Raw genomic sequence first — 25,086 nt, forward strand, 5'->3', positions numbered from 1 at the left:
ACAATCAAAGCACTCCCAACCAGCTTCCAAAGAAGGACATGCCACCACCCTCCGAGGCAGTATAGCCCTTACTGTCAGGAAGTTCTTCCTAATGTTTTGGAGAATCTTTTTTCCTGCACCTTGAGTCCTTGTTCTAGTCTAGTGTCTCTGGAGCAGCAGAAAACAAGTTTGCCCCATCTTCAACATGACATCCCTTCAAATGTTTAAACATGGCTATCATGTCACCCCTTAACCATCTCTTCTCCAGACTAAACATACCTAGCTCCCTAAGGTGCTCCTCAAATGGCATGGAATCCAGACCTTTTACCATTTTTTTTCACCCTCCTCTGGACCTGTTCCAGCTTGTCAATATCCTTCTTGAATTGCAGTGCCTAGAACTGAATGAAGGGTATTCCATCTGAGGTCTCACCAGTGCAGCATAGAAATACTATTACATCCCTAATCCAGTCAGTATACTCCTATTGATGCAGCCCAGAATCATATAGGCTTTCTTGGCTGCTGCATCACACTGCTGATTCATGTTCAGTTTGTGGACTATTAAGACTCCCTGATCCCTTTCACATGTACTGTTGTCAAGCCAGGTGTCACGTATCTAATATATGTGCATTTCATTTTTTGTGCCTTAAGTGCAGTATCTTATATTTATCTCTGTTGAAATCAATTTTGTTAGTTTTGGCCCATCTCTCTAATCTGTCCAGATCATTTTGAATTCAGATCCTACCCTCTTGGGTATTAGCTACCCCACCTAATTTGGTGTCACCTGCAGATTTGATTAGCATGTCTTCTATTCCATCATCCAAGTCATTGATAAAAATATTGAATAGCTTTGGGTCTAGGACAGAACCCTGTGACACCCCACTAGTCACTTTTCTCCAGGATGAAGATGAACTATTGGTGAGCATACTTTGGGTGTCCGGGCTCCGCTGCAGCGCCCGGACTTACCCCACTGAGTGCTGCACCAGCTGGCATTGCGGGAGATGGGAAGGCTGCAGAGGAGCCTCTTGCAGGGAAGGTGAAGGCCTCAGAAGCCTTGTTCAAATGGAAAGGCAGGGAAGAGAGGAGGCTTAGGCCCAGCAAGCCCACAGCTGAGGCAGCTGTAGAAGATGGGCTGAAGAAGCAGCTCAGACCAGGCAGGGCCCTCCCGCCCACAGCTGAGGCGGCTGTAGAAGATGGGCTGGAGAAGCAGCTGGGACGAGGGAGAGGAATGAGAGGGCAGAAGGTATATAAGGAAGTAGGGAAAGTGGCTTAGTCTGGAGCTGCCGCAGTAGCAGGGAATGTGGGTGGTAGTGTGAAGAGACAAGGGAAAGGGACAGCTCAATGGTGGGAAGTGGGAAGAGGAGGAAGAAGAGACCACTGAAGCCCATACAGCAGACCCCCCCCCGAGAACCCTAGACCCCGGTTCAGAAAGCTTGGTCCCCGTGTGCAATGGCACAGAGGTGGGGAGTCGCTCTCACACAAGCTGTAAACACCTCCCTCCCTGTGAGGCCACAGGGGAGACAAAGCCCTGGAAACTTCTCTCCTGTGAAACAACAAGGAGAGAGAGAGGCCGGGTGTGACTCTCCAAGCCAGACAGGGGAAGAGAGGCAAGGCCTGCTCAAGCAGAGGAGGTGGTTGGTCAGGGGCTGCCCAGTACACCCAGTGCTTTGTGAGAGCAGTGGGTTTCTTGGGCCCTCCCCCCTTGGGCCAATGGGGAGAGGAAGTCATCAAGGTCTGGGGGAGACTCAACCCCCAGGTTAGGGAGGAGGGAAGGATACACTGGCCAAAGGGCCCGGGCGAGCGGGGGGGGGGGCGCCACATTGGGTTTGGTCAGTCAATCAATTACAAATCCATCTAACAGTAACATTGTCTAGCCTACATTTTATTAGCTTGCTTTCAAGGGTATCCTGGGGCATCTTTTCAAAAGTCTTACTAAAATCAAGGTATGCTACGTCCACAGCATTTTCTTCATTTACCTGAATAAGTCTTGGGTGTAGATTTCACTGACAGCAGGAACATTTTCTTCTGAGTAAAAATGTTTAGGCCTAGGACATTAGTTTGGTTCCAATTATTCTGGTTTTATTTCATTACTTTGCCCTAGTTTGGTTGTTTAGCAAAGATTTTCCAGTATGATAGATATCTGCATCCAGAAACATTTGAGAATGTTAGCTGTGATGTATGTTTTAATTAAACAAATCTGATTTTGTGCCTGCAGCTTCAGAAGAGCTGACGATTGCTGGTATGACTTTCACAACTTTTGATCTAGGTGGACATGCCCAAGGTAAGTGATATCAATACCTCATAGAATCTTTTTCCTCAATAAATTTTGGGTAATAATAGCCTTTCTTTGCTGTATATAAGAGATCTTTATATAAAAGTCCTACTAACCCTACAACTGGAATATATGTTTCAAATGCTGAAAACTTTCTGTGTTGATAGTAATCACCTATATAGAAATACAAATTTCTCTGCTGCTTGTTTATGTAATGAAAGGTGTTACCTCGTGACTCTTGAAGTGTAGACCTGGGATGCTTTAGTCACTGTAATGCTCTTAAAAGGATGACGGCAGCTTAAATATATCACCTTAAGTTCAGGTCCCCAATCTTTTTGAGTTTACAGGCACCTTTGCAATTCTGACACACCATCTACTTAGAGTCCCAAACTGTGTGACCCATTCAACTATTTTTACTGAACTTGACCAACAACTCTTGGAGAAAAAGGCCTGGATAACTACATTCAAGTATTGGCTTAAAATACATTTCAGAGCTGAATCGACAGTTTACTATCTCATTTGAAAAGCGACTCGTATATCTCCACTTGGTCAACTGCAATTGTCCATAAATGAGCCAAATTGGAATAGCAATTGATTCCTTCTACTTTCAAAGGTCACATATTCCTTTAAGGCCTATTAAACAGAAACGTTTAGATCATGAGCACCAAAGACTTATTCCAAATATATGCTCACATGCTGGACTTCGCCTTCAAACATACTATGGGACAATGGTCCAGTATTTCACCAATGCAGAGATATTCCTTTCTAATGTATTGTCGAAGGCTTTCACGTAAGCGAATCCCCTTGGGTGCTGTGGTTTCAGAGCTGTATGGCATGTTCTAACCTTATTCTCTCCCTGACGTTGTACATGCAACGTGCTGATCCTCTGAAGATGCCAGCCACAGATGGCGAAGTGGCAGGATCGGGAATGTTACCAGATCTCGGCCTTACAGCCCTTAACGATACAGCACTTATAATCCCTCTAATGCAGGGCATTCATGCTGGTGCAAATGAATGCATTTCTTTCAAGTGTGATGTCTGGCATATTCTGGCATATTCCTTATCAGGAGAGGCTTTGTATAAGCAGAACCAATATGATGGATTCCATTCAGCATATAATTGTGGACTGTTATTTACATGAGGGCCCTTGGTGAAATATAACCTCTGTTTTAAGTCAGTCAGAAGCATTTGCAAGGATCAAATAATTCAGTTTTTACTGAATTATCATGATCCTGAAGTTACAGTTGTTGTTACAGAATATCTGACAGAAGCCCTAAAAGTAAAGATTTCAAGTCGCCTCTTTCCATTGAAATATAGAACTTGATATAACCAACAATGTATAATCTTAGTTCTTAATATTAATTTTAATTATCTTATATAACCTTTTTAAATTTGACATGAGTTTGTTATGGTACAACCTATGCCAATAAAGGGGGTGGTGGTGATAATGATAATTCTGACACAGTATGGTTTATCATGTACATAGATTGAGGCTAATGCATGCATATGTGCATATGTGCTAACTTTCAACGAGGATGATTGAGGGACTGGAGCACCTTCCTTATGAGGAAAGGCTGCAGCGTTTGGGACTCTTTAGTTTGGAGAGGAGACGTCTGAGGGGGGATATGATTGAAGTCTATAAAATTATGCATGGGGTAGAAAATGTTGACAGAGAAATTTTTCTCTCTTTCTCACAATACTAGAACCAGGGGCATTCATTGAAAATGCTGGGGAAGAATTAGAACTAATAGCTGAAACACTGCTTCACACAACGTGTGATTGGTGTTTGGAATATGCTGCCACAGGAGGTGGTGATGGCCACTAACCTGGATAGCTTTAAAAGGGGCTTGGACAGATTTATGGAGGAGAAGTCAATTTATGGCTACCAATCTTGATCCTCTTTGATCTGAGATTGCAAAATGCCTTAACAGTCCAGGTGCTGGGAGCGAAAAAAAAAACAGCCTTGAGAAGGCCATTGCTTTCACATCCTGCTACATGTGAACTCCCCAAAGGCACCTGGTGGAGGGCCACTGGCAGTTGCAGAGAGCTGGACTAGATGGACTCTGGTCTGATCCAGCTGGCTTGTTCTTATGTTCTTATGTTCTTAACTATGCTGTTCAACTTCACTAGGCTGAAGTGATCAGTTATTTGCAAAATATTTTTTTCAGCTTGCTTGGTGGGTATTTGGTGAGTCAAAGATGAAAGTAGTAAATGGAAACAGGATCCTGGGAGTAAAGGAATTTTGCCTTTGAGTTAATTTATGACTCTTTTGTTAGCACGCAGAGTTTGGAAAAACTACTTGCCTGCCATCAATGGTATTGTCTTTCTGGTGGACTGTGCAGATCTTGAAAGATTGGCTGAATCTAAGCAAGAACTTGATGTAAGTATATGATGAATTTGATTTAATACACATGCATAATACCTGCAATGAAGGCATATGGCTCATAATTACATTACAAGGACCCTTAACGGGGCAGAATTAGGGGTAGTGTATTTGTGTGCATATAAAGCATTATGCCTCCACTTGTCTAGTCCCCTTTCCCCTGTCCTTGTGACCAGAAGATAAATAACCTTTGTCACTGACTAGGGAGCCAAGATTTTTTTTCCTTATTGAAACTGTGGCCTCAATCTGAAACATTCCAAATTTTTCTTAAGAAGTCCGGATTTCTGTCAATTTCCCCCTCCCAGTGCAGACCCCCACTTTGTTCCACACTTTTTTAGAGGGATGTTCAGTAGACTGCAGCCAGAGGGGGTAATGATCAGAAATTGCTACCACTACAGTTAAGAACTTGTCAGGGTTTGATAACACTTTTGGCCATGTTGTTTGTACTCTGTAGCAATTTAGGGTGAAATGCAGTAGTAGATGGGACCTTTTTTGCTTTTTTAAATATCTTCCTTCACTCCATGAACTACTTCCAACCCCTACCTTCCAGACTACGGTATTCATCATTTCCCCAAATCTTAATGGAGCAAGCTCCCCATGGACTACAAACTAGTTTTTTGGGTGATGAGATCCTTTATCATTTGAGTTTTCTCATACCTCAGACAGCAGCTTTTGTGAACAGTATTAGGTTTGGCCTTGTTGCATGAAGGATGAAAATCAAAGAATTTGTACATGTTCTCAGCTTCTTGTGCTTGTTCGCTGGCAGAGCAAACATTGTGAAAAATAATAGACAGTATTTACTGTAAAATAAATCCATAAATCATCCAAGTGAACAGTATGTTTGAAATATAAGGAAACATTCCAGGCAGTTTGTTAATTACACTGAGATTAATTTTGGCCAAAAACTAGGAGGAACAAGTATGCTTCAGCAACAGAGGACTGGAGAAGGAGTGCATGACATTGAACAGATTTGTTTTATGTTAAACCACTATGGGAAGGGAAAACTACCACAACAGCATCTTGTATATGAAAATTTACTATGGAATGAAATTGGAATGAAAATTGGGCCCCAGCAAAACACTAGGCAGCAAGTTTTCATATTGCTGCAACGGAGTTCCATGTTTGAGGCTGGTTTGTACGTATTTATTTAGGAAATGTGTGTGCTGCCTACACACAGTCTACACATTGATAAAACAGTCTTCCAGCTAGCAGCAGACCATAACAGTTAAGAAAAGATTGACCCCTTTAGTTAAAAGCCTGTGTAAGAACAAATGTTTTCGTCTGGCATATAAATGAAAGTACACCACCACCTGGCAAGCCTCAAGAAAGGGAAGGGTATGCCAAAGAATCCACCACTGGAAAAAGCCTTGTATTTAGTTATCACCTGCCTTACCACTACAGGTGGTGGCACAGAGATCAGAGATTGTGAAAAGATTCTTAAGTGGCTGGCTGTTTGTTTTTTAAACTTATTTTTCTGTTCTCTACAGTAGGAGGTCTTCCATAATGATGAAAATTCATAGATGGCTCACTTGTTAATTGGGAAGAAAAAAAATTAAAACTTTTGCACCTAACTATGTTAAAAATATAGAGGTTTAATTCCATTAAGAGATGTTCACCTATAAAAATACCAGATATGCTACATATGGATTAATGTATTTTCTTGTGAGATATTCATATTTTAATGCAGATATTTAACTATCATAGAATCCAAAATATATGTGTGTGTGTTACACACCAGATGGTGAATTGCTATGAACAGAATAGAATGATAGGATATAGAACATGGAGCATAGGAACAGAATGTGCAACAATATAGCTTGAATGATGGCAGATGTACACACAATCTATGAAGGGTTTCCAGATATCTAAAAACCAGTCCATACACAATTGTCATCTATATGCCATGCATTCAAATACTGATAAAATTCTAAGGTCCTCAATCCTTTGAGACTTGCTTGTGTCCTTCAGCCAGAGAATGAAGACTTTTTTTCATCAGGTATTTTCTCAGTGATCACTTCTTGTTTTAATTTTTTTAATTGTTTGTACATTTCACCTTGGTTTTTACATTTTTGTTTGGTTTTACTGGTTTTAAAAATATGTTTTATTATAGTTGTTTTTTATTTTGTTAGCTGCTTTGGTGGCCCTGATGAGAGTGGAAAGGCAGGGTGTACATTTTGCAAAGAAATAATCAATGATTAAGTGTACATCTGTTCTCTCAAAAGCTGTCCCTAAGTAATAGTCTAGTAGAAGAAAACTTGGTCTTCTTTTGGTATATTTAATGTACACTTTAATGGAATGACATTTTTTATCAATACAGACATTTCTAAATATTCTCCTAAGTTTTACATTTGCCTTTCCAAAGAGTTAGTGAACTTCTCTGGATCTTTGTTTTGGCTTTATAGTTTGTTGGGCATGTTAACTTACATGCTGAGTAGAGGAAAGCCCCATTGATGGTGATGGCATGTGATTGTTATCCCTCCTTTCAATAAATCTTTTGCTATTTTAGAAAGAGCTGATAATAATATATATATTTAAGAAGTAAAATTGTGTGTCTGACTTCTGCAGTTGATTTCTTTCTGTTGCTTCTTCTGTTTTGGTAATATTTATATTGACATGGCTTGTACAGGCCTGTTTCTTTGTTCGGCGTGGACTGTATAGCAAACAAGATTGACCGACCAGAAGCTATCAGTGAAGAGAGGTTACGTGAGATGTTTGGTTTGTACGGCCAGACAACAGGAAAGGTATTAATATCTTCCCACTTCACACCATACTTTGAATGAGTAGGTTATTTTCTTTCTTACTGTAGTTCTCGCTCTGAGAAGGAAGTCATCTTTAAGTTTGGGTATTTCCCACTGGCTGCTCAGGGAAGCAGAACTAAAACTTTCCACCTTCTATCTCCCAGGTGGGAAACCCTTGGCTCAGTTTTATTCCTGCCTTGCACAGGAAGAACAGCCAAAATTAGTCTACTGCAGCACCTATTCTTCCTTCCTACGTTTGTTACTAGTCCTTTACTAACTCTTCAGTCTGTGTTGTCCATAGCAAGAAAGATCACCTCCTCAGCCCCAATCTATTCCACACCCTTTATTCACACACTTTCTATTCTTCTATGCACACACACACCTCTCCCCAAGCCTGCTTATGGAAGATGCTGAAGTCCGGGGATCAGGGACGGATTCCTCTCTGAAGAGAATGCAGACCCAGGGCTGCTATCCTCTCTGCTGCAAGACAGCCAAGTGGCCTGGAGAGACCTCACTGGTATGGAGAGAGAGAGATAAAGGGCTAAAGAGCCTTAGGTGCCAAAATGAAAAACAACAGTGCACTGCAGAAAAAAGATGTGAAAAGGGCCTCACAAGAAGAACTGGCCCTAATGACTGCCAACTGGCCCAGAGCAGCCTTATTCCTTGGAGAGCATCTTATTCAATCAGCAGCAGGAGATGGAAAGTCCAGGAGGTAATGTACTAATGTCTAAGGCCATCATGGCATTGGTCTTCTCTGAAGTTCCTGACCAGGGCAAAGAGCCCAAAGGGGGCCCATTATCATACTGAGATACTTTGAGAGCCTGGTGGATACAAAATGGGAAAAATCCCTGGCAGCAGACAGTTTTCCAGTACTACTAAAAAGCCATATTCCTACTACCTCACACTATGGAATTGGTGCAGGTACCTCTAGTCTAGTGGACGCCCCCATTTCAGCCTTGCAATCCACAGACCTCCTTTCAGAAGATGGTATGGATTCCATAAAGGACACATCAGATACAAAAAAAATCCCATGAAGCATCAGCCTTTGTCATAAGAGCAGCAGCCACAGCTATTGCTTCCATTGTCTGTGCCTGAAGACCGAGTCAGCTCATACCTAACAGTTATAGAGGAACTATCGAAAGGGCAAATCATGTCCTTAAGGTCTTCTTAGTAGATATATTCCTAGACACCGTGATCTTCACAGCTCATGCCATGGCAGCAGCAGCTACCACAAGAATCACCCTTTGATTGAGAGCATGGCAAGCAAGCCTTCACTCCAAATCAAAATGCTGGTCTATCTTTCCCAGGAGACAGACTGTTTAGCAGAAACTACACAAAATATTGATGGAGATCAGAGACAAGAAGTAGTCTATGGAAAGATGATATGAGACCTTTCTTGCCAAACTCCTTTTGTTCCTACTCAGTAGCAAGTCCAAGTTTATGTGGTGTATGTGTGTCCACGCCATTTAACCTACCTTTTAGTTCAGAAGACCACTATCACTGTTTCACAAATTATTTTTAAAATAAGAAAAGTAAAGTGTGTAGCAGAATCAATCTGCCTTTGCGCTCTCTAAGCTTTGAAGAAATGCTCATTTAACCGAATACTGAATTTTAAAATAATCATCTGGTTACAAATAGGAAGCTATTATACTGCTATAGGAATCTGAAATGTTATCCCATGAAAATGTTAATGCCCATAGCGGTAAAAACAATTATTCAAATGTAAAACCTGGTTTATGTAAATAGTTCTAATTAAATATAACTATGTTTCTGTATTGAAAAGAGTAGAGGCAGGCTTCTCAAGTGTTCCATAAGCTTGTGAAATGGACATTAAGCTTCCTTTATTAGATTTTGGTTGTGTAGCAAAACAAAAAGTATTATGGTAGCTTTGATTACTTAAAACGTGGACATCTACAGTCATTACCAAAGAAAGGCCAACACTGACTGTGGTCATCTGTCTGCATTTTATCCTGTCCTTCCTCCAAGGAACACAGGCATATATGGCCCTTTCCCCACCCTTGTCAAATCCCTACAACAGGGGTAGGGAACCTGTGGCTCTCCAGATGTTCAGGAACTACAATTCCCATCAGCCCCTACCAGCATGGCCAATTGGCCATGCTGACAGAGGCTGATGGGAATTGTAGTTCCTGAACTGATGGGGAGTGTAATTCAGGATTCCCAAATTCCTGGCAACCAATCTTACAAGATGGGTCAGGTTAGAAGTAGTAGCTGGCCCAGAGTCACTCAGTGAGCTTCAAAGCAGAGTAGGGATTTGAACCTAGGCCTTCTCAGACCTAGCATGAGTCCAAAAGTTGGAAGCTGGTAGAGGCATATTAACATAGTTCACTGTGTTGAAGAAAGTGCACATTTTAAGGCTGTCTCACACATGCTCTCTCCGTTGAAGATTAGATGGAGGTGAATTTTGGAGATGCATAATTATGCTTTTATAAATAGTCGTGCTTATCAGTCATATATGACTTAGAGAGAGGTGTTGTCACTTGGATTGCATTTCCTCCTGAGACAGTTCATATCTATTTGCCAGGAATAAAGGGATTAGAATGAAGCTGACAGGGAATGAACTAGCTTGATGATCCACTCCTGTAAACCATTCTGTCCATGCAACTGCTCTGCTCCCAGCACCAGCATGTGGTCACAGCAAGTCTCCTTGTATGGGTGCTGAATCCTAACCAAGCCCATTGAAATATAATTAAAACCTGAGAGCCTCCTTCCAAATTTATGCCTTCCAAGCAGCATGTCTGAAACTTTAAACATGATACTTGTACAAAAAAAATCTGACCATCTCCTCAGCTTTGAAACAATTAAATCACTCACAGCCCCATCCAAGAGCTGGGCACCTGGCCACAGCCACTGGCCCCATCTGCCCCTACCCCCAGCCCAAAGACTTCCCAGTGGTGTGGGGAAGCTCGAAAAGTGGAAAAAAACAACAATCCCGCCCCTGAATGGGGCTCAAAAAGCATTCAACATCTATAGATAATATGGAACTGATAGTTCTATTACGAAGAACCTCTGTTTTAAGCAACAGTATTGTAATCAGAAATGTTCTTATCTCATTTTCAGGGAAGTGTCCCTCTGAAGGAATTGAACACCCGACCCTTAGAAGTCTTCATGTGCAGTGTACTAAAGAGACAAGGTTATGGTGAAGGATTTCGTTGGATGGCCCAGTACATTGATTAATGCCAAAATCACACTAGTGCATAGTATCTCAAACCTGTTCATTATTTGATTGCTCCGTGTACATAACTTGTACTCAATAGACTTTGGTTACAAAAGCATATTTTTTTTATTGTATCAGTTGTGTTCAATTTACAGTGTAAGGACTGAAAACAGAATTTAAGCAAGTTTGTCAATTTGGATTTTGTAACGTTAGTCTCTAGATCTATCAAACAACTTTCTTTGGGGATTTATAGCTTGTCTGTTGTCTTCAGTTCTTTTCCCCCCTTTCTTTTGTGAGTGACTTTCCAGCACAGTATGTTTTCAAATGCACTTTTTAACAGCTCAGCCCTACAGACTTGTTGGTCATATTTAATGCTCATCATGTTAAATTTTTATGTACTTTTTTCAAAACTGGTTTTATAAATGTAGAGTGTATAACTGCCTCTCAAAGCTTAGTAATGAATCAGCTTCTGGATAATTGCATGATGCCTTACAGTTTTCAATAATATACTTTCTTATGCAACGTCATGCAATAAAACTAAATCCTGTTTCTTGGCATCTTTAATGGGAAATACTTCATTTTAATGTGTCATACCCTAGTAAGGATGTCTCAAGATGTGAATATGTGGGGTAGTTTTCTGAAATACAGTACAATTTCAGTGTACAATAGACTTTGTATTATTTAGCTGATTACCTTTATGCTGGATCAAGTTAACATCATCTGTATTTTCTGAATATAAACATTCACTCACAGTTGTTCATGTTACACAGTGAGAGTGCAATGTTCTTGAGTGTCTGCTGTACACCTTAGCACTGTTCACCACCTGAACACTCCAGCACCAATCCAGAGAACCATAGAGACAACAGAAAGTGTTGCATACCTTGCTGCATCCAGAGGTAAAAAATGTCTGGGGTGCAAGCTGATAAACAGGGCGGGCTGGTATGGGGTGGTACTTGCAGATGCTTGCCATGCTGCATGTGTTCTCTTCTGAATGGAGCCAACCAACAAGCAGCAGCCAGGTTTTGCACATGGATTATGCTGACAGAAATGAATCTCCGTGTTTTGGGTTAGATATCACATCAGTTGTCATTTGGTATTACTGTGCAGTTAGTTTTTCAAATGTAGCTGCATGTTAATGAAGCAATAGCAGCCGTGTGAAGGGGGAGCTAATCCAGTGTCATCATTGAGTAGTCTTGTGCTATAATAGACTTTGGTTTTCATAATGTGGACCACTATACCTTTTTACTGTATGAAGAGAATAAAATCATTTAGCTCAATCAACTTTTCCAGGAATGTTAATGCGATAATCGCGAAAGCAGCCCAGGGAGGCTTAACAATGAATGCCAAGCTTTAAGCTGGCACTGGGAAGTTGTTGCTGCTGCTGGGGGGGGGGGGGTGCTTTTTAAAAGTTTGGCAGACCTAAAGGTTGTCTTATGAGTGATGTGATTTAAAGACAGCGGTGCCGGTCTTCAGTGTATAAGTGCAATTCCTTCCACAAGGCTGACCTCTTAAAGATCAGTGATGTGCAGGATTAATCCTTAGTGAACTGAGGTGATATCTGGTAATAGACTTCTGTTGCTAGCCTGCTCTCTTGAAAAGCTTTAGGTGCAGAGATCACTTACTTCTGAAGGTTTGCTTTGTGGTCCTGTCAAGACTTTGAACCTATCCTAACTCATACAGTTGCAATCTTTAGGAGGCTCACTCCCTTCTAAGTCCACTGCAGTCAGTTGTGTAACATTCCTTAGGACTACACTGACAGTTGTGCATACTGTTTCAGAAGAAGAGTAAATGAGGACTGGCATGTTTGTGTAGCAACTGTGGATTCGGTATCACATTTAGATTTGGCTGCCTCTTGGTTTAAGTACAAGTGTGAAACTGATTTGATTTGACTTCCTGTTTGCAAACCTGTGAATTTTTACCTGAGGTCTGCCTTCTGTGAACAGTTTCTGTTTCTCCTGTCAGTCCAATACTTCTTGGAAGGGAAGCCATTAAAATGAATTATTTTACACCACTTACACAGTTGCAATCTTTAGGAGACTTGCATCCTTCTAAGTCCATTGAAGTCAATTGTGTAACATTCCTTTGGACTATATTGATAGTTGCCATTTGTGTACTGTAGCTCTTCTGTTCTGTTTTTGTAAGGAGTTTTTTCTTAGATCCAGCTGAGTTTTCCAGTTTCCTTTGCATGGATGGGAAAGTCACAGCTCATTTAGGATGTGAAAATAAATTTCCAAGGGGAAATTCCCAAAGCGTGTGAAGACCGATGGTGTTCTTAGGGGAAAAAACAACCTTTTGCTGTTGTTGAAGAACTGGAAACTTATTTGTAGTACTGTGGACAAGTGTTACATTTTTTTTCTTCCTTAGCTTCTCTAGAAAACTTCCAGGCTTTAGAAACAGAATAACTTTGCTCCATTTGGATTTATGTGATCATCTTAAAAGTTCCAGTGTCATACATAATAAAGCTGAAGTAGAGCTTTGAGTTTTATTTTGTTTTTAAGCATACATTATTTCTGGATTTCTTCATCCTTGCTTCCATACAGGAGCATGTTCCTGTGAACATGGAGCAATTGCAGCAGCAACAGAGCCACCTCATAGGGATAGTCTGCATCCTTTTCCTTCATGCCTTCTCCCTCCCCGCCCACTCATACCTTTTACCTTCTTTTTTTTGTAGGTATATTGCTGTAGTGTTAGGAAATGGCCAGGGGGCAAATGTGGGATGGTGCAGGATATGGGCAGACAGTTGCAGATATCTATATCCATACTCCCCACCCACCCCCCCCGCCCCCAAACCTACTTTGAATATGGTCTTTCAGGAAAGATTATATCTAATCAGGTTTAGGGGAAAAAGCAGCAAAGCCTTGGGAGGTTGGCAACTGCATAATATTACTGTGTGGAGGAAAAATGAATGCTGCCGTTTAGATCAGCAAATCCTTCAGGTAGAAGCAATCTAGGTCAACTCATTGTGTGGACACAAGGACTCTTCACAGATAGGTTTGGGGGAGGGACAGGTAAAAAGAGTGCTTGACTCTCTTTTAAGCTATAGTTAACTATGGCAAGTTTTCAACTCCCATTCTGCTCTCCTCTCTAGGTGAGCACTAAGCACCTGCTTTTCCTCTAATATCTGTATTGGCAGCTGTTCAGTCTGTGTTTTTTATCTGGCTAAGCCAGATATCCTGGGAAATGTGTCCTGCCCTGTGGGTATGAAGCTGAGGATAGGGATTGTTCACTTTTCAGCCAGGGGCTCCAGGTACAGTCCTTCTACTTGCTGATCCATTAGGTAGGTTTGCATGGCGGCCATATATTATGTCAAGAACAAACAACGAAGCACAACTCCTAACCTAAAGATTTATCTGGGTTTTAAAATCAGATGCAATGCAGCAGGAGACTGAGCAGGTGTGATATGTCCCATCTCAGCTCACAGAGGAAGCTGCATTGAAAAGGAATAGCCTACCAATCTGGATGTAAGAGTGAGGAGCCAGTGAGCATTAAAATGGAAATACTGTTTTAAGAACATGTTCAGCATGTCCCACACCCTAGGAACCTGCTTCAAAAGGTGATTTGCACAATATACCATTTTATCGAAGGCTTTCACGGCCGGAATCACTTGGGTGCTGTGTGGTTTCCGGGCTGTATGGCTGTGTTCTAGCATCACTCTCTCCTGATGTTTCGCCTGCATCTGTGGCTGGCATTTTCAGAGGGTCTGATATTAGGAAAGGAAAGCAAGTGGAGTATATATACCTATGAGTGAAGGTCAATAGGTGAGGGCATCTGAATAGGAGTGGCCTGGCAAGAGAGTAACAATGAAGTGTAGCACGTGAGTAACAATGGAGATAGCAAGGTCAATAGGTGAGGCATCTGAATAGAAGTAGTCTGGGCTTTGTTCCCTTTGACTGTCTATAGTCATCCTGTGTCTATAGTCATCCTGTATAATCCATAGTCATCAGCTCCACACAAACACAGGATGACTATAGACAATCAAAGGGAACAAAGCCCAGACTACTTCTATTCAGATGCCTCCACTATTGACCTTACTATCTCCATTGTTATTCACATGCTACACTTCATTGTTACTCTCTTGCCAGGCCACTCCTATTCAGATGCCCTCACCTATTGACCTTTACTCACAGATATATTCCACTTGCTTTCCTTTCCTAATATCAGATCCTCTGAAGATGCCAGCCACAGATGAAGGTGTGGCACATCGGGAAGAATGTTCTTCGAACATGACATACAGCCCGAGAACTCTAACTACTATACTCATTTGCTTAATACAGAAATCTCTTCAGTGGAAAGCAGCGTGAGATCCACTGGTAGAGAATTCCCATTTATCTATTTTGCAGCCAAGACATAAACATGTTAAAATTCACCAGCAAACCGAAAACAGAAAAAAGATGCCAAGTAACAGGTGACAGCTTTATTGTCCTGTAAAGCCCCTACGTGTTTCGCTATATAATGCAACTCACTATAGAGAGGATCAGCACAAAGGAACTCTGATTCCCCTGATAAAGCTTGTATAGCAAAATGCATAGGGGCTTTACAAGACAATACAATTGTTACCTGGCATCTTTTTTCCCCCTTTTGTGGTTTGGTAGCATGTTGCTAAGTTAGCCTTATTTTTCTTTCTCTTCAGAATTTACCAGGGCATGTGGCAATTACATAGGAGTATTTCTGTGTAAGAAAATCTGTATTACACTTCTAAATGCTTATTGTGGTAAAAATACACAAGCTGTGCTTCTTTTCGTTTAGCTTTCTGGACGTCTATGTCCTTCTCAGTTGGAGTATTAATAGACAGGAAATTAGGCTCTTCCTCCCAAGTTACTGTGTCCATAATATATGTACATAAATAACTTGGTTGGGATTGCCTGTGTTTTATAAAGAGATTCTCTCCACCATCTTGTTTCCTAATTGGCTCCCTTCAGCATGGGACAACTGAGTTGATTAATAAGTTTGGTGTTTAATTCCAGGAACTAATTCCTGATTAATTTAATTGTGTAGGTGTGAGCCAGTATTTCGCCACTTGTCTTCCTACTCTGAAGAGTGGCTTGCTGAATACTTTTCAATTAAAAAGATAGTAACCGGAAGGCTGTATATGTGTGCTAACAAATAAAACCCAGTAATAAAAAGTTCATGTTTCTTAACTTTCTGCTAGAATGTCATATTTTCATATATTACAGAGGTAATTAATCATATTTATTTATACAGCAGTCACCAGTGCTGACATGTTACAATCTTGCCTCATAACTGAATATTGGTCTTCAATTAGAAAGCACTAAGAAGAAAAATGGCTGGATGATGGAGACACAGTTGAGGTTGAGAAATGAAGCACATGTCTATCAGTCAATTATGTTCAACTGCCTGTTGTGGGTTGTTCAGGCTACGTGACCGTGGTCTGGTCCTTTGACAGTACAATTATGTTCAAATTTAATATACCAAGTGCAGATTTCCCTCAAATGCAAGCAAAGAAGTATGGATCTAATCCTTTCATGCTTTCTTCTTCCATATATGTATTTATAGAACATCTGTAAGAAACTGTCCTTAACCACTATTTTTCAGAGTTTCCTATCAAATTGTGGGATCTCAAACACTAGTTCTTGGATCTCATTTACTGTATTGCCTTTCCTTTCCACTGGACCTTAATTGGTAGGAGAGCAAGGGCTGTGTTTTTGCAGCATTTTCTTTTACTCATCATGGCTTTGTGTGCTTGCATGAAAAGAAAATGTCCACAATTTGTGTTCTGAATAAGTAATGTGGATTAATTCTTACACCTTGGCTTTCTGCTTGCATATGTTTTTACTAAGGACTAGAGTGGTTGTAAAAATGTAAACTCAAAGGAAGGGCAGGGAGGTTCTGAAGTTGTAGAAAAGAAATGTCCAGCGCATTGGTGTTCATCATTCCACCAAATCAGTAGAAATTCTCCCTTTAGCCTCTGTTATCTGAGCCAGCCACATGTGTCCTGGTTACAAAGACATGCAGAATTTCCAGTGATTGTAACTTAGCATCACGCAGCTGATATAATAGTGGATGAGATGGCATCTGTTGCTCATCTGCATTAGGAAACACAAATAGAAACAAGGCAGTGCTATCCCTGGGAATATATCCACAGCTCCCATCTTTGTTTATATGAGTACTTCCTCCAGATCAGTGACGTAGGTATAGATTTTTTATGGGGTGGGTTCGGGGGCAGGGCCATGCCCCACCTACCTCTGGGGGCATGATCACGCCTCCCCAAGCCCTACCCCCGGCTTCAGTGCTTATAAAAGCAGCTCTCCAAGGCCAGGAACGGGAGACTCCGCTGCCCCTGCTCCCCCTGGCCCCCCCACATTGGCTGGGTTCCAGCTGGCAGCCGACAGTCACTTCTGCCCTCCCCTCCAGGCAGAGGCAAAGCTAGGGAAAATGGAGTCTGGTGCAAAATCTGAGTTTTGCGGGGGCCCCCATGGGCGGCTGCTGTGATGCTGGAATCCACCCCCAAACAGCATCATTTTCAATGGTGTTTAAACTAGGGAGCCCAGATTCTCCTTTTAAATCCACCTTGAAGGGAGAATCTTGAGTCCCCAGTTAAAACAACATTGAAAGTGATGCTGTTTTGGGGTGGATTCTCCCCCACCCTGAAACAGCATTGCTTTCAATGTTTAAACTGGGGACCTCAGATTCTCCCTTTAAATCCATGCTGGAAGGGGTGAATTTAACAGAAGAATCTGGGGAAATTTGGAGGGCGCCTGCTGTCAGGGGTGCAATTGTTAAGCTAGCAGCACCAAACTTTCAGGGTATCTTTAGGAGACTCTCCTGATGATACCACCCAGGCTTGGTCAAGTTTGGTTCAGGAGGTCCAAAGTTATGGACCCTCAAAGGTGTAGCTCCCATCTTCTATTAGCTCCCATTGGAAACAATGGGGGATGAGGCACCACCATTGGGAGTCCATAACTTTGGACCCCTGAACCAAACCTGGGTGGTATCATCAGGAGGATCTCCCAACAAATCCCTGAAATTTTGGTGCAGCTAACCTAAAAACTGTGCCAGGCCAAAACCTGAAAAAACACTTAAAAATTCAAAAAAAACACAAACGGGGGGTGGAGCTTCGGACATGTAATGGGGGGGTTGAACCCAGGAAACCCCACCTTTACTTTTGTCCTTGCTTCAGATGCTTTAACTTTGAGTGTGTAAGGTCATGGCAAAGTTTGACACTTTCTAGTATTTTAAAAATCCAGTACAAGTGTTGCCTTAGTGTTTAACGGATACTTTTAAAACTAAGCCATAGCCATCCATCTTTTAAGAACTGTGAAACTGTAGTTCCTGTGAAAACCAGGTATCCTGGTGCATCACAGGTGGTCATCAGGATTCTGCTTAATTGGAAGACAGCATTGGATATTTGGTGGTAAAAGACATCTCCTTGATTTATGTATCCTTCTCTTATGTCATCCTCATCTTTTAGATTCTCTTCAAATGTCACATCACAGCAGCTGGGTGATACAAAACTTCACTAAGGTTCAGATCTTTGCTTCCTTCAATTCTGTGCAGTGATCTTGGGTGAATCATTCAGTCTTATCCTAATCTACACCACATAGTTGTTGAATGTAAAGTGGAGGAGAAAAGGAGCATGTACGCTGGAACTCCTCAGAGGATGGGTTTATCTTCATCTTGCTATGAAGAAAAATACATACATGGCACAAAATAAATGGTCCTCAACCTGTGTTTCTAGGTATGCCTCATCAAAGCATAATCAATGTACCAAGAAACTAAGGGCACCTACCAAGCATATGAGTCATGCTGCTGCTTTTAATACTTATATTTTAGTAAACATCCAGAGGATGGGGTTTGTCTTGAGAGGTTTGCCCACTGCTCTTTATCACAAGAACTTGAAATAGATCTCTTGCCAATGTGACAGCAGCATCATGTTTGTTTATGTAGCTATAAACACTGAACTGTCCATGGATAGGTCACTGGAATCCTAACAGGACCTGGATTAACTACCAGAAAGGTTATCTTACAAAATCAGTGGGTAAATGGAGGTCATGAGGATGGTGCATAGTAGAGTGGCAAAAAATAACATGCTGTAAACTAGAATTGATTTCCCAATGTATTTGTTACCTAAGCCTGTCTTAACTTTGTTACCTTAATGTCTAGGTTGCAAGTTAAATATATATATAACACAGAGAAACGAGAATCTTAGGTCTCCTGTTATTAAAAAAAAGACTTGAGAAAACAAAGGTTTTAGATACAGGAAGGCTCAAATTGGCCACACCCTACAACAACGTCTTGAGAAAAATGTTTTTCTAAACTTTTAGTGACTCTTGCAGCCTTGAAAATATGCTGGCCCCCAAGGCTACAAGGAATATTCATATTTCCAGGCCCATTGTCCTCCCAGTTTTTCCAACTTGTCTATGTTGCTAAAAGCTTCCTTAACCCCCTTTCTTGTTTTTGGGATGAACTGTGGCAATGCAATGCAATGTGCCAGTTAACACTGTGGTGATGCAATGTACCAGTTTCATCCCACCTACTCCCTGGTATGTTGCTGAGGAGATGATATAATGCACTGAAGGTATTTGGAGGACTTTTCTGGGTGTTCTTATTACTTCTCATCTGTAGGTGGCAGCAATCCTTAAATACTATTGCTTTCCCTTCCTTTCCAACTGATACAATTTCTTTTCCTTCCACTGTAGCTTACTCCAGCCAACAGCTACATGTCTAAAAATAGTTGTGAAATTATTATGAAAAATGTCACTATGTTCATATTACAGATTTGGAGCAGCATCCTATTGGCGGCAATAAATCAATAGAAAGGCAAAGGGCTGTTAGGGTTATCACCTGCTCAGATTTTTAAATGTTCAGACTCTATTTTTAATGACATGTTCCTCAGCACCACCAATACAAAAAAAGTCACTTCCCCTGCAAGTGATGTTGTTTCCAGTCGTTATTAATTTCTTATATTGGATCTTAACATTGTCCCTCAAGATAGAAAGTCTTGTAAGGAGTGAACTCTGCATTTCCCCAGCATTCAGACTGTAGTATGTTGCCACTGGGAAATGTAATCCTACTTCCAGCCACCAAGGCCAGCATGGTTTGGTGTAGTGTGGGGATTATACTTCTGAGGGCCTCATGAACACCTATTGGCTAGTGCTTGCAGATATAATTGATGACAAGTGACCTTACTGGCCTATTGATAGCCATATTTTTTCTAACTGCTTAAAGGCTGGGCTTTCCACAGCAACAACAGTCTGCTCCTGTAGCCTTCTATGATTATGCTAAAAATCTTACACACACCCCCACCCCCACAGTAATTCTGGACCATTCCATAAAATGCTTTGTTGTTTATTTTATTTGAAATTTTTGTATCCCCTTTATAGTGCTGGTGTACCTTTACAATTATAGGATTTTAAAAAACCGCTTAGGATAGTCCCTTTTAGCCAGGGAATATGTATGTGGCAAAGCTACATCTCTTAACATGTCCAGTCCTATGTGCTTACTCCTGCTGGATCAAAACTAGTCTTAGTACAATGTGAAAAGGAAAGGCAAAGGATGTATATTTTAAATTGTCAATCATCAGAGCCCTGTCAGATCAGACTGGTGGTCCATCCAGTCCAGCATCCTGTCTCACTCAGTGGCCAACCAGTTCCCCTAATCACAGGCATAGAAGTCAAGGCTTTCCCCTGAAGTGGCCTCCTGGCGCTGGGATTCAGATTTTGGATGACTCTGAACATGGAAATTCCCTTTAGTTACCATCGCTAGTAGTCACTGATAGACCAGTCCTCCATTAATCAGCCTGATTCCTATTTAAAGCTGTCTATGCCTGTGGTCATCACTACATCATCTGCCAGCAAATTCCACATTTTAATCACTTTTTGGGTAAAGATGTGATAAATCCTTTGAAAAATCTTTTGAATCCTTCCTGGTTCTTGGTGCATGTAAATGCCATTTTGGGTACGTGGCTTTTTATGTAACAGTAACATGGCATATGTGACTATAATGTGTAATAATTACTGCATGGTGTTTTGCAGGTGCTGCTTCCTAGATAGGAAGTTAATAGGATCTGTAACTTAATATTGTTGGGAAACATAAATCAAACAGCAGATCACTTTGCAAAATACTTGTATCAAATACACTTGGCCAGATTCATAACTGGTAGCAAGCAATGTGTATACGGGTCTTTGTCTTCCCCCATAAACGAAAGCATCTCTTTTCCGCTAGAGAATTTCAAACAGAAGAACAACAAATATTACAGTTAGTTTGTACAACGCTGTGATTAGCCAGAAATAGCTGATATCTTGGACTTCTGTAACCCACCCCCAAAAAACCTATACTTTCAGTTAATGCAGTATGGTAAATTATGAAGTTTATATAAGTACTAAGGACGGAACTTGAACTGAAGGAAAAGCCCCGCATTCTAAGCGTTTCCCTTAGGCTGTCCATCTTTTCTGTATCCCTAACTTTTCTACTTCTGTTACATCTGTACCATCTGCTGCTCCTAATAACTAAGGTTGTCATCCTCCAGGAGATCTCATGTTATTCCAGTGAATCTCCATGTGAAAGAGATTAGTTCTCCTGGGGAAAAATTGATGCTTTGGAAGGTGAATTCTATGGCATTATGCTCCATTGAAATCCCTCCCTTCCCCTCAGGCTCCACCCCTAAAATCTCCAGGAATTTCCCAGCCTGGAGCTGGCAACACTATCAATAACCCTCAGTTCCCCAACCTAGCTGTCACAACTAGCTTTGTTCACAAGTTACAGTAAACTGATGTAACCTGCAAATATGTGCATACATCAGTTTGTAAGAAAGACCAAACGTGTTCACTGTACAAATAAAACTGGGGACCTATACCTAGATAAATGTGAGGTTTTCATCACATGTTCAGCTGTACATGCATTCAGTGTAGCATGGCAATTACTCGGTGCACACAGTGCACAGATTGTACAGGTGTTCACCTTCTCTCTCTCTCTCTCTCTCTCATATGTGTGAGAGAGAGCACAAAATATGCCCCAGAAGTTGGACAGTGAATCTCTAAGGTAAATGATGTGAGTGTGGCAAATCACAGCATGTAACTAATCTGGCCCACAATTTAGTAACACTGTCCTGTTCATTAAAAGGCAGAATCCTAATATTCTCTGATGTCTGTCATTAAGGGTCGGGCACTTTTGTTGTGCCAATCCAAAGAATGTAGAGGTGACCCAGGGTTCTCAATATGATTGATCCTAAATGTTCGTTTCTGGTTTGTAAATCCGAAGTGGCATCTTGGCTTTTCAATAAGCTGGTGGAAATGAAATGTTTAGGATGATGACTAGAGAGCAAGTGGCAGAAAACTTGAACTGAATGCATGGCTGGTGGTTAAGAAATCTTATTTCACTGCCTCGATCTTTTCTTCAAGTAGCTATACATGGGATTGGATTCTGCAGAAGGTGCTTATGGTCACTAATCTATTTAGTTCTCCCACCCCACCCCCATTTTTTACAACTCTGGGAAAATGTATTCCCAGGGTTGCAGAACCCTAGAGTAACAGCCATGTGAATGGGAGGGAAAGAAGAGGGCAAAATCAGTCCTTCAAGCTATAATAGCCTAAGCCTCCCCCACCCCCAGATCTACCAGATGTGTATTTACATGCATACTTGTGTACATGTAAAGCACATTACTCTTATTCATGCCACCATTCCAAGTTAAGAACCAGCCTCCTGCATTACCAATGACTTGGAGAAGGCTAGTAAAGGCTGCCTCTGAGCAAGTACAAAAGGCAGAGTTTCCTAATTACTTCACCTTTCACCCTGTGCATGTGTATCTAAGTGGCCTAAATTGGCTCTCTTCAACAGGTTATGCTATAGCGCCAGGCAGGGACAACACTATCACACCTATTGGTTACAGATCTAATTAAAAGACCAGAAAAATGTTGTGCTAAACATAATAATACAAACGACTTACCTTCGACACCCTCTCCTGGATGTCCTGACTCCCACCTGCTTCATGAAGGAAAATCTGACCTCCACAAAGACTAATGGATGTTTTTAACTCTTCCTGTCCTCATTGGTGGAAAGCCTCTCTCAATCCAGTTTTAAGGAACTTGCCCACCTGGGAAAGTGCATTCCAATCTCCCAGGTTGCCAGCTTCCAGGTTGGGCCCAGTGATCTCTAAAAATTGCAACTGATCTCCAGACTCCAGAGACCACTTTCCTTGGTTATTTTGGACAGTGGCCTCGCTAGCATTATTCCCCAATGAGTTGCCTGCACTATTTACAAGCTCCACCCCCAAATCTCTAGGAGTTTCCCAATCCTGTGTTGGCAACCCTAGTCAAGAGGGACTTGTAGCAAGAGAGTATGTTAATCCACTATTAATATAAAATGATTTCCTAACCCAGTACTTCTATTAACTGATCACATGTGTAGGGTTACACTTTCAATGAAAGACCAGGTTCACAGCTCAGGAGTGCTATATTGGACCCTGCTTAGGTCTTGGGATACCTACGGTAGGTATTGGCAGCAGCCTGAACCAATTTTTTGCCAGCTTTGGTTGGTTTGTCAACTGTGCCCTCTGCTGGAAGGCTAAGACTTTACCACTCTCATTCCTACTTCTCAAATTACTGTAATATACTCTATGTGGATTACCCTAAAAACTATAGCTAGAAATTTTAACTAGGATAATGAAGCAGATGGATGTCGGTAGATGGGATCATATTGCACTAGTCTTCTTGCTGTATAATTGAGCAGCACGTTCTTGATGATGAACCAGAGAATGCAAGGGCTACTGGGAAGTATAGTCCTCAGCTATTCAGCAGGGTCTAGTTTTGAGTTCCTTTCAGAGGGGCAAGGACTACACTTCCCAGCAGCCCATGCTGTAGGAAGCCATACTCCACTCCTCCCCCCATGGTGGGTTGGCATCCAGCCTTAGAAAGGGGGGAAAGTGAGGGGGAAGCCATATCCCTACCCCACCCCATGCGCTGTTACCAGAACTAGGCCCCTGTGGTGAATCCTGAAGAACTTCCTGCCTGGGAACGTGGGACAAACTGTGAACTGAGCTGGAAGAGCCCATTTGCAAGTTAGGGGAGCCTGTTTGTGTGTGGTGGGTCACTCTGCCCTCTATGGTGTGGACACTTAGGGGTCTGGTTTGGCTTGCCGTGCAGTTGCTTAACTGGTTTTCTAGGGGATTCTGGACTTTTCCTCTCTGGGCGGAGTGTTGCAGTTTCTGCGAAAGGTCTCTGTCTAGAATACTCATGATGAATTGGCCTCTTCACTTGTTAGCCCCAAAATCACAAATTTCTGCTTGTTCATGTAAACATCTTATATAAGCCTTCAGCAGATTCACCAGGTTTCTGTGTCCTCTGGTGAAAACAAGCCCTTTAATGGATTATTCATTTATTATTTTATTAAATTTATATCCTACCCTCCCCAATCCAAATCAGCTCAAGGTAGCAGACAGGCATTTCAGAACAATTTTACAAATACATAAAATCCACTATACCTAAAATTAAAACTCACTAAAAACACAAGATGGCAAACAAACGTATTTGAGTCCATGAAAACCATCCAGCCCACCTCAGGTATAAACTCTCCTTAAAAACTATCTGAGCATGGGCAGAGTCAAGAGGGGGCAGTGCTAAGTAACCATCCGTTGATTGTTATAGGAGGCCTCAACTACTGCCTCTTTTAACCTCCCTGGGAAGACTCCCTGACATAGGGAGCAGTTGATAATTTTCAACAGGGGGCCCTGTAGTACCTCATGGCGCTAAGGTTGTGTTTGGGCCTGAAATATTTTTCAAATTTTTCCAGGACTAGGCAAAGGTATTCGTATCTCCTTCTGCTGCAAAGGTGAAAGAGTTGAAAATCTGGACTATTTGGGATCCTATTGCATAGATTAAATAGCATAATTGGATCTCTCCTACCTCCTGATGCAATTTATTGGCAATTCTATACCTAGAGAATCTGAGAAAGAGTTTTTTTTCCATAGTTAGGGTAGCCCCCCCCCCCCTTCTCTCTCTCAGGGTGGGGGGAATCTGTAAGTAATATTGTTTTCCACTGAATAATTAGGCTAGGTCATTGTTATCTATGGTAAATTGTTATCTATGGTAAATTGCAGGGCCAAGCAGGAAGGAAAGGCAGGAGGGACTGGCTCCCTTGGTAGGCGCTGTTAACCCACCAACAGTTTTCTAGAGCCCATTGTAGTTGTTTGTACAATGGAATTCCCTGCTAGTACTTATATAACTGAACTGGCTTCCTATAAGCTTCCAGGCCAAATTCAAGGCATCTTAAAAGCCTTACAAATAAGACTGCAAATGCAACTGTAAATAAACTCCACCCAGAAACATGCAAATATGTCTCACCCCCTGTAAGTGATATATATATATATACACACCCCATTACGCAATCACTTCACACTGTGCCATGGAGAGAAACACATTTTACTATGACAAGCCTCTGAAGATGCCAGCCATAGATGTGGGTAAAAAATGGCTTTAGAAATACTGTGAATAAACAAAGATATACATTCACATTCCATTTGACAAGCTGCAAATCTGTGGGGAGTTGTGAGAGATGGGGAGTACAAATTGGAAATATCAGTCCAGCACCA

General features: G+C 41.5%; 1 protein-coding gene across 1 annotated transcript in view; it reads left to right on the plus strand.

The window, feature by feature from the left end:
• The window catches only part of SAR1B (secretion associated Ras related GTPase 1B), a 47,837-nt gene extending 36,729 nt beyond the window's left edge, over positions 1-11,108 (plus strand). The window contains exons 4-8 of the mRNA XM_048487379.1: positions 2,192-2,257; positions 4,525-4,628; positions 6,854-6,900; positions 7,258-7,372; positions 10,448-11,108. Of these exons, the coding sequence (XP_048343336.1) occupies positions 2,192-2,257; positions 4,525-4,628; positions 6,854-6,900; positions 7,258-7,372; positions 10,448-10,564 (449 nt within the window). The 3' untranslated portion in view covers positions 10,565-11,108. The remainder of the gene's footprint in view (positions 1-2,191; positions 2,258-4,524; positions 4,629-6,853; positions 6,901-7,257; positions 7,373-10,447) is intronic.
• Positions 11,109-25,086: the final 13,978 nt, after the last annotated feature.

Source organism: Sphaerodactylus townsendi, linkage group LG03 (assembly GCF_021028975.2).
Source record: "Sphaerodactylus townsendi isolate TG3544 linkage group LG03, MPM_Stown_v2.3, whole genome shotgun sequence".
NCBI lineage: Eukaryota > Metazoa > Chordata > Lepidosauria > Squamata > Sphaerodactylidae > Sphaerodactylus > Sphaerodactylus townsendi.